The following is a 10,788-nucleotide window of genomic DNA, read 5'->3' on the forward strand; positions in this document are numbered from 1 at the left end:
TGCCACTTATCTTCTATCTATCAAGTCACCTCTCATTCTCCTTTGCTCCAGAGAAAAAAACCTTAGATCGCTCCACATATCCTCAAAAGTCAGGCTCCGTAATCCTGGTAAATCTTGCTGTTGTAAGGCTCTCCCTGTCCATTGGTAGGGTAGTGCAAATCAAGCAGCCCGTGTCTTTTCCCAAGCCAATGTCACTAGTGATCACACCTAAGCAACACACACAAATTGCTGGAGGAACTCAGCAGGTCAGGCAGCATTTATGGAAATGAATAAACAATCGATGTTTTGGGCTGCAACCCCTCATCAGGACTGGAAAGGAAGGGGGAAGATGCCTAAATAAAAAGGTGGGGGGAGGGGAAGGAGAATGGCTGGCAGGTGATAGGTGAAGCCATGGTGGATGGGAAAGGTAAGGAATCTGATAGGAGAGGAGAGTGGACCATTGGAGAAAGAGAAGGAGGAGAGGATTCAGGAAAATCCTCTATCTGCTTCCCAGTGCTGCAATGAGAAGAGAGTGTGGCCTGGATGTTTTGGGTTCTTGATGAAGGATACTGCTTTCATGTGGCAGCGCTCCTTGTAGATATGCTCAATGGTGGGGAGGGCTTTACCCCTGATGGACTGCGCGGTGTCCACCACTTTCTGTAGGCTTTTCCATTCTAGTGTCGTGTCACGATGTTCAGATTTGGCCCAAGTGCGGAGCCAGAGACACCAGAGCTGGTCGATAGTTCACAGACTTTAATGCGAACAATGTTAAAGAGAAAAGAAAACAATACACGCTAGGCCAAACGGGGCTGCTAACTAAAACTCTCAAATGGAAAATGAAGCCTACACTGCGGCTGAAAAGAACAACTAAATATAAAACGAATACCGCTAGTCTTCAGAGTCAGTTGACTCGACAGTCCAATTTCTCAGGCAAGGCCGAATGCAAGCAGGCAGCAAAATGTTGCTGTGCTTTGCTCAAGTCTCGACAAGCACTACAACGAAAAGAATGGAGTTAAATACCATCACAATGAAATAATAATTAGCTGACACCTGCATGTTCACGAGCATAATTGCCATATCTGCTGTGCTGCTAAACTTGTGGTCGTGACAGGGCCATCTTCCCTAGGCACAACCCCTGAGGCGCCACAAATCTGTGTCCACTGGAAGTCCTGGATGAACAACTTGTCCAAGTGTCCTTCTCCTGGATCCTGGGAACAATCTACCAAGCGAGGAGGAAGGTGAAGTGGTGTGACGGGGGCCGGGGGAGAGGTAGTAACCGGCTTGAGCTGGGAAACATGGAATACTGGGTAGACCTTCAGTGATGCTGGTAGATGCAATCTATATGACACCTTGTAGACAGCCTTTTCCACTACAGTCATACGTAGCGCGGTGCCAATTTGCGGCTCTTGACTCTCAGGGGAAGATCCTATCCCTTGATGCCAACTGGACCTCCTCTCCTGGTTTGAATGGCCTTACCTGTCGATGGAGCCGATCAGCCTGCCGGAAATGCTGTTTCTGGGCGCACAGCAGAGAAGCCCTGGCTGGTCTCCAGGTGCGCTTGTAGCGCTGGATCAGCTGTTCAGCAGTAGGAACTCCTACGTCGATCTCCTTCTCAGGGAAGAGCGGGGGCTGGAGTCTCTTCTGGCATTCTGTTGTGAATATCTGGATGGAGGTGGTGTAGGCAGATGCAGCTATTTGTTTAAAAGGTGTGTAGAGACAGTTAGGAAGGAAATCAGACGTAAGGCAGACAAATAGGATTAGTGTGGGTAGGTAGCACAGTCAGCATGGACAAGCTGAGCCAAAAGGGCCAAATTTCTGTGCTGTACGAGTTTATGGTTCAATGAAACCAGCCATCTTCGACTCTGAGGGGATTTTAGGAACAGACCTCAGTGGAATAAAAAAAGGTCCGTCCTTTCTTACGGAGTCATAGAATCAAAGAGCACTATAGCACAGAACCAGGTCCTTCAGCCCATCTAGTATGTGCCAGACTATTAATCTGCCTAGTTCCATCGACCTGCACCCAGGCCATAACCCTCCATTCCCCTCACATCCAGGCACCTATCCAAACTTCTCTTAAATAGATTAGATTATTAGATTAGATTATTGAAATCGAACCTGCATCTACCACTTTCACTCCAAGCTCGTTCCACACACTCACCACCCTCTGAGTGAAGAAGTTCCTCTTATGGTCCCCTTAGATATTTCACCTGTCACCCTTAACCTATGACCTCTAGTTCTAGTTTCACCCAAATTCAATGGAAAAGGCCTGCTTGCATTTGCCCTATCCGTTCCTCATAGTTCTTATTTCACTTTCAAACAGTTAAATAGTTAAAGTTCATTATTGGCACTCGATTACCACAGCCAACCTCTCTCTAATTCTATCTCACAAATCTCAGTTAATTTTTAGTTAAATTGTGGCTTCATTTTCATTTCTTGCGTTAGCCCAGACAGACTGGGAGCAGAAGCCTTGACACAAACTATTTTGGATTGACCCATCTCTCCCCCGTTTGCTTTCTCTCACGATCTCCCTGGATGTCTTGTTCCTTGTCCTGATGCCAATTCTCAATCATCAGGTCCCCGCAGTCTCAGTCAAGTCTTTGTTTTGTATGGTATGGAACATGTTCTAAGCTTGCCAGTGTCTGCCTCCCTTCCTTCCCCCTTGGAGGAACTGCAGAGGGTCAGTTTTCACAAAAAAGCCTATATTTCCTATCAACGCAAACCTGATCATCTGCAATAAATTGCCTTGATGGCCACCATCTTGGCTGTAAGGGGTTTGAGATTTCTAGGTTCTTGATTGGGAAGGGGGTTAAGGGTTATGGGAAATCGGGGGTTGCTGGGTGGTGTGGCTTGAAGGGCTGGAAGGGCCTATTCCACACTGAACCTCAAAAAAAATAAAGTCAGGAAAAGTTCAAAGTAAAATTTATTATCAAAGTACATATACTGTATGTCACCATATACAACCCTGAGATTTACCTTCGTGTGGGTATACTCAACAAATCTATAGAATATAACAATAACAGGATCAGTGAAAGATCAACCAGAGTGCAGGAGACAAACTGCAAATATAAATAAATAGAAATAAAGCATGAGAACATGAGATAATGAGATAGAGTCCTTCAATAGTCATAGTCATTGTCATAGTCATAGTCATACTTTATGGATCCCAGGGGAAATTGGTTTTCATTACAGTTGCACCATTAAATAGTAATAAAATAAAATAAAATAAATAAAGTGAGATCATTGATTGTGGGAACATCTCAATGGATGGGCAAGTTAGTGTTGTTATCCCCTTTTGTTCAAGAGCCTGATGGTTGATGGGTAGTAACTGTTCCTGAACCTGGTGGTGAGAGTCCTAAGGCTCTTGTACCTTCTACCTGATGTCAGCAGTGAGAAGAGAGCATGTCCTGGGTGGTGGGGATCTCTGATGATGGATGCTGCTTTCCTACGACAGTGTTTCATCAGAATCAGAATCAGGTTTAATATCACCAGCATATGTTGTGAAATTTGTCCTGACGAAGGGTCTCGGCCTGAAACGTCGACTTCACCTCTTCTTAGAGATGCTGCCTGGCCTGCTGCGTTCACCAGCAACTTTTATGTGTGTTGCTTGAATTTCCAGCATCTGCAGAATTCCTGTTGTTTGTTGTGAAATTTGTTGTCTTTGTGGCAGCAGTACAATGCAATACATAATAAATGGGGAAAAATGAATTACAATGAGTATATCTATAAAATAGTTGAATTAAATAAGTGGTGCAAAAATAGAAATAAAAAAGTATTGAGGTGGTGTTCATGGGTTCAATGTCCATTCAGAAATCTGATGGCAGAGGGGAAGAAGCTGTTCCTGAATCGTTGAATCAGAATCGGAATCAGGTTTATTCCGGCATGTGACATGAAATTTGTTAACTTAGCAGCAGCAGATTTGTTAACTTAGCAGCAGCAGTTCAATGCAATGCATAATATAGAAGAAAAAAAACAAAATAAAATAATAATAATAAATAAATAAATAACAGTATACGTACTTTGAAGAGATTAAAAATCATGCAAGAAACATAAATACTATACATTAAAAAAGTGAGGTAGTGTCCAGGAGTTCAATGTCCATTTAGGAACCGGATTGCAGTGGGGAAGAAGCTGTTCCTGAATCGTTGAGTACCTCCTACCTGATGGTAACAGTGAGAAAAGGGCATGCCCTAAGAGCTGGAGGTCCTTAATAATTGATGCTGCCTTTTTGAGGCATCACTCCTTGAAGATGCCGTGGATACTATGGAAGTTAGTACCCATGATGGAGCTGACTGAGTTTACAACTCTCTGCAGCTTATTTCTATCCTGTGCCATACACCCCCACCCCCATACCAGACAGTGATACAGCCAGTTAGAATGCTCTCCACAGTACATCTGTAGAAATTTGTGAGTGTTTTAGGTGGGAAACCAAATCTCCTCAAACTCCTGATGAAATATAGCCGCTGTCGTGCCTTCTTTATAGCTGCATCGATATGTTGGGTCCAGGTTAGTTCCTCAGAGATCTTGACATCAGGAACTTGAGGATGCTCACTCTCTCCACTTCTGATCCCTCGATGAGGACTGGTGTGTGTTCCCTCGTCTTACCCTTTCTCAAGTCCACAATCATCTCTTTAGTCTACTGACGTTGAGTGCTAGCTTGCTGCGGGTCACCACTCCACTAGCTGGTATATCTTGCTCACCTTCTTGTCACCATTTGAGATTCTGCCCACAATGGTTGTATCATCAGCAAATTTACAGATGGCATTCGGACTGTGCCTAGCCACACAGTCACTGGTGTAGAGAGAGTAGAGCAGTGGGCTAAGCACCCACCCCTGAGTGTAGATGTACTCAATGGTTTGAGAAAAAAAAATCAGCCCAGGTAGAATGGTGAGGAGAATCAATGGATCGAATGGCTGTATCCTACTCCTGTATTGTCTATCAATGGATCGAATGACTGTATCCTGCTCCTGTATTGTGTATCAATGGATCGAATGACTGTATCCTGCTCCTGTATTGTGTATCAATGGATCGAATGACTGTATTCTGCTCCTGTATTGTGTATCAATGGATCGAATGACTGTATCCTGCTCCTGTATTGTGTATATGTGGATCGAATGACTGTATCCTGCTCCTGTATTCCATATCAATGGATCAAATGGCTGTACCCTGCTCCTATATTGTGTATCAGTGGATTGAATGACTGTACCCTGCTCCTGTATTCCATATCAATGGATTGAATGGCTGTACCTTGCTCCTGTATTCCATATCAATGGATTGAATGGCTGTACCCTGCTCCTGTATTGTGTATCAGTGGATTGAATGGCTGTACCCTGCTCCTATATTGTGTATCAGTGGATTGAATGGCTGTATCCTGCTCCTATATCTTATGACTCAATGGGTTCATTGGCAATTGAAGGTGACGTATAGAAAACATGGGGAGAATTTAAAAAGGGTAATTGTGAATAGAGTATGAATGACTTGTTGATGGTCAGAACGGGCTCGATGGGCGAAGGGTCTGATTCCATGCTGTGTGACTCTGTGATACATGAGGTATCGCTAGCCGGCTTTTCTCAGTGGGGTGGGAAGCTGCAGCAAGCTGTGTAAGTGATCAAATGCAGTCTCTGTAACAGACAGACAGGTGTCATTTGGCAGCGAGAGGGGTTCAACATGGGATGAACTGAACGGAACTCTGCAGGAGCGCGATCTGCGATATCTCACTCAAACCATCCGCAAGATGAGAGGAAACAGCGAAGGAAGTATCTCTCCAAAGCAGAGATCTCAGTGCCAAGGTCAGGTGACCCTAGCACAAGATTAAGTCTCCATTTACATGGGAACGACACCGCTGAACATCAGTGTCTCTGTAAATGCCTTGAGAATATTGCTGCACTGATCATCATTACAAGATGGTTAGGTCAGAAGCCAAGGCTAACAATCCAGGGAAATGGAGCTCAGATCCCAATCAGGTTTTGCAAATTTGAATTTATTTTTCAAAGTGATTTTTTTTAAACATCATCACTCCAAAAATACAGTTGTTTTATCAATAGTATGTGCCATTTTTCTGGGTTAATTTATATGCAGGTTCAGAATCAGAATCTGGTTTAATATCACCAGCATATGTCATGAAATTTGTTGTCTTTGCAGCAGCAGTACAATGCAATACAGAATAATAGAGCCAAGAAACTCTGAATTGCACTATGTATACATATATAAGTAAATTAAATACGTAGTACAAAAATGTTCATGCATTCAATGCTCATTCAGAAATCAGATGGCAGAGGGGAAGAAGCTGTTCCTGAATCGTTGAGTGTGTGTCTTCAGGCCTCTGTACCTCCTTCCTCATGGTAGCAATGAGAAGAGGGCAGGCCCTCGGTGATGGGGATCCTCAGAGACTTAAAATTGCTTACTCTTTCCACTTCTGGTCCCTCTCTGAAGACTGGTGTGTGTTCCTCCATCTTACCCTTCCTGAAGTCCACAATCAGTTCTTTGGTCTTACTGACATTGAGTGCAAGGCTGTAGCTGTAACACCACTCAGCTAGGTGGTATATCTCACTCCTGTATGCCCTCTCATCACCACCTGAAATTCTGCCAATAATGTGACTGAGATGGGGTAAGAAACCATTTTGTTGGTAAGTCAAGCACTTCTCTTAAATGCTGAAATCGAGCTTGCATGCACTGCTTGCTCTCACTGCTCGTTCCGTCAAGGAATGTGGGGAAATCGTACGGAGGTGTGGAATATTATGAAGGGTGTTGATAGTGTCAATGCACACAGGTTTTTACCCCTCTGGATTCAATATTCAAGATTGTTTAATGTCATTCCCAGTTCACAAGTCATAGAGTCATAGAAAAGTCCAGCACAGAAACAGGACCTTCGGTCCATCTGGTTCATGCCGAACCATTTAAACTGCTCTCCAAGTGTAAAGGGGAGCGAAATAGTTGTTACTCCGGATCGGATGCAGCACAAACAAAAACACAATGAGATAAAAAACAAAACAACAAACATAAGATAGCTAATACACATAGATAGATTATATGTCCATAAAGTGACATTAGGCACAGGAATGTCTGTACATAAGATGACTCTGACAGGAAGTGATAAAGTAGTGGTGGTTGGGGGTGTGGAGGGGTGGTTTTGCGGGTGGAGATGTTGATCAGCCTTACTGCTTGGGGAATGTAACTATCTCTCAGTCTGGTGGTCCTGGAGTGGATGCTACATAGCCTCCTCCCCGATGGGAGTGGGACAAACAGTCCATGAGCAGGTGGGTGGGATCCTTCATCATGTTACCGGCCCTTTCTGTATACATATGCCCTTGATGGCAGGCAGGAACCGGAGGTCAAAAGTTTTTAGGGTACGAGGTGAAATGCTTAAGGGGAATCTGAAGGGCAATTTCTTCACTCAGAGGGTGGAGAGAGTGTGGAATGAGCTTCCAGCACAAGTGGTGCGTGTGAGCTCGATTTCAACGTTTCAGAGAAGTTTGGATGGGTATAGGGATGGAAGGGATTTGGACAGCTATGGTCTGGATGCAGGTTGATGGGACTAGGCAGAAGACCATGGCCTAGATGGTCTGAGAGGCCTGTTTCTGTGACGTAATCTATGACTAGCTGTATCATAACTTGGAAGGGCCAAGTTTCCAGCATTTGTAAGTATTTAAATCTCAAGTTGTTAGGACTTTAAAGTTGCTTCACTGACAGAGCTTTCTGTTCTCTCCTTCCAGGACCTTCTGGATAGTCGCTTCCCACCCGGGATGTCACGGATCGTGGGTGCGCGAATCACTGCGGGCGAACTGCCAGTGCCCCCCGCAGTCACTGATCTTCATCTAATGTGCTATGTGAAGCGAGCAGTTCCCCAAGTTCCACAGGAAATGGGTGGGGGGGGGGCTGCAGAGTTTTATCACCACTCCTAGAGACGTCACATAGCAACGAGAGAGAGAGAGAGAGAGAGAGAGAGAGAGAGAGAGAGAGAGGGGGAAGAGAGAAAGATGGAGAAAGAGAGACAAGTGGAGAGAGTGAGAGAGGGAGCCAGAGAGAATGTGAGAGAGAGAGAGACAGGGAAAGAGGGAGAGAAGGTGAGAGAGAGGGAGATGGGGGAGAGAGGGACAGAGAGATAGGGAGAGATGAGGAGCATGAGATAGAGAGAGACAAAGAGAGAGAGAGAAGTATGAAAGGTAGCCATATAAGCTTGCTGCATGCTTTTTTTAAAATCACATTATCCTTCCGTTCCGCATAAGCACATTGAAAGACTTATATCCTCACAACAGAATGGTGAAATTCTATATCAAAGAGAACTGCTAATGAACTTTTAAACTTTTTTACCTCTGAAGTTCTGCTGGGAGCTATCTCCACAGTCACACTTGCATTTAGTAAAATAAAAGCACACTGAAAAATATAGCATTTTCCTTTTAATTGTTTTCAATGTTTTTTAATTGCCTGGCCATGTGCTATGTAACTGGGAATAGGGAAAGTGGGGTTGTCCAGAATGAAGGATTATTATTTAACGTTACTTTGAAATAAATCAGTTATGATTTCTATAGAGGCTGGGTTAATCATGGTTCAAAGTTCAGAGTAAATTTATTATCAAAGTACACATATGTCACCATATACAACCCTGAGATTCATTGTCTTGCAGGCATTCACAGGAAATACATAAAACCAAAAAATAAACTAATTAATAAACAATAAATATTGAGAGCATGAGATGAAGAGTCCTTGAAATTGACTCCATAGGTTGTGGGAACAGTTCAATAATGAGGCAAGAGAAGTTGAGTGAAGTTATCCCCTCTAGTTCCAGAGCCTGATAGTTGAGGGGTAATACCAGTTCCTGAAATTGCGAGTCCAGAGGCTCCTGTACCTTCTTCCTGATGGCAGCAGTGGGAAGGGAGCACGTCCTGGGTGCTGGGGGTTCCTGGTGATGCTTTCCTGTGACAGCATTTCACGTAGATGTGCTCATTTTTGGCGGCTTTATGCACGAAGGACTGGACTGTATCCACTACTTTTTGTGAGCTTTTCCATTCAATTGCATCGGTGTTTTCATACCAGGCTCTGATGCAGCCAGTCAATATACTCTCTGCCACACATCTACAGAAGTTTTGTGATGACATGCTGAATCTTTGCAAATTTCCAAGGAAGTAGAGGCACTGCTGTGCCTTCTTTGTAATGGCACATACGTAATGGCCACACACAGCACGTGGTTTTCAGTTCTGTGCTCCTGCTTTGGGAAAATGAGCTCGGAGGATTTGAGGGGAGGCCCTTTAAACGAGAGGCCAACAGCTGCCATCATTGATAGCCATGGGTGAATGTGGAATACCCGGAAATCTCCAGGCATGGGAAGGGCCACATAGGTGCTGGTTGCTAGATGTTATGGCATTCCAGGGATTTACACTCAGCATTACTACCTCCTGTGACTAGTAAGTGGTCTTCTGCTGCTGTGGCCGACCCACTTCACTCAACGTGTTGTGCATTCAGACATGCTCTTCTGCACACCACTGCTGTGACAAAGATAAAAAAAAAAGAACATTTATACAGCCTGGAGATTCCTCTCTTTACAGGCAGCCACGAAACAAGAAACCCAAAAGAAAATAAAAAAGACTGACAAACACCCACTGTGCAGAGAGAGAGAAAAACAAATTGTGCAAACAATATAAGTAAGCAAGTAGCCCTCAGACATGGAGCCTGGAGCAGCCCCAGCCCCAGCCCCAGCTTCAGCTTCAGCCCAGCCTCAGCCCGAGCCTCAGCTTCAGCCCCAGCCCCAGCCTCAGCCCCAGCCTCAGCCTCAGCCCCAGCCCCAGCCCCAGCCTCACCCTTACCCTCATGGGTGACAAGTGAGGTGGAAAATCTAGTCAGGTGAAAGAAGGCAGCATACATGAGGTTTAGGAAGCAAGGATCAGATGGGTCTATTGAGGAATATAGGGTAGCAAGAAAGGGGCTTAAGAAAGGGCTGAGAAGAGCAAGAAGGGGGCATGAGAAGGCCTTGGCGAGTAGGGTAAAGGAAAACCCCAAGGCATTCTTCAATTATGTGAAGAAAAAAAGGATGACAGGAGTGAAGGTAGGACCAATTGGAGATAAAGGTGGGGAGATGTGCCCGGAGCTGTGCAAGTGAGCGAGGTCCTCCATGAATACTTCTCTTCGGTATTCACCAATGAGAGGGAACTTGATGATAGTCAGGACAATATGAGTGAGGTTGATGTTCTGGAGCATGTTGATATTAAAGGAGAGGAGGTGTTGGAGTTGTTAAAATACATTAGGACGGATAAGTCCCCAGGGCCTTACGGAATATTCCCCAGGCTGCTCCACAAGGTGAGGGAAGAGATTGCTGAGCCTCTGGCTAGGATCTTTATGTTCTCGTTGTCCATGGGAATGGTACTGGAGGATTGGAGGGAGGCGAATATTGTCCCCTTGTTCAAAAAAGGTAGGAGGAATAGTCCGGGTAATTATAGACCAGTGAGCCTTACGTCTGTGGTGGGAAAGCTGTTGGAAAAGATTCTTAGAGATAGGATCTCTGGGCATTTAGAGAATCATGGTCTGATCAGGGACAGTCAGCATGGCTTTGTGAAGGGCAGATCGTCTTTAACAAGCCTGATAGAGTTCTTTGAGGAGGTGACCAGGCATATAGATGAGGGTAGTGCAGTGGATGTGATCTATATGGATTTTAGTAAGGCATTTGACAAGGTTCCACACAGTAGGCTTATTCAGAAAGTCAGAAGGCATGGGATCCAGGGAAGTTTGGTCAGGTGGATTCAGAATTAGCTTGCCTGCAGAAGGCAGAGGGTTGTGGTGGAGGGAGTACATTCAGATTGGAGGATTGTGACTAGTGGTGTC

The 10,788-nt window shown here is 44.7% G+C and overlaps 1 protein-coding gene across 1 annotated transcript in view; it reads left to right on the top strand.

Moving 5' to 3' along the window:
* The window catches only part of LOC140186103 (somatomedin-B and thrombospondin type-1 domain-containing protein), a 142,728-nt gene extending 133,412 nt beyond the window's left edge, over positions 1-9,316 (top strand). Inside the window, exon 5 of the mRNA XM_072239977.1 lies at positions 7,689-9,316. Within this exon, the coding sequence (XP_072096078.1) occupies positions 7,689-7,794 (106 nt within the window). The 3' untranslated portion in view covers positions 7,795-9,316. The remainder of the gene's footprint in view (positions 1-7,688) is intronic.
* The last annotated feature ends 1,472 nt before the right edge of the window (positions 9,317-10,788 follow it).

This window comes from Mobula birostris, chromosome 22 (genome assembly GCF_030028105.1).
Source record: "Mobula birostris isolate sMobBir1 chromosome 22, sMobBir1.hap1, whole genome shotgun sequence".
Classification (NCBI taxonomy): Eukaryota; Metazoa; Chordata; class Chondrichthyes; order Myliobatiformes; family Myliobatidae; genus Mobula; species Mobula birostris.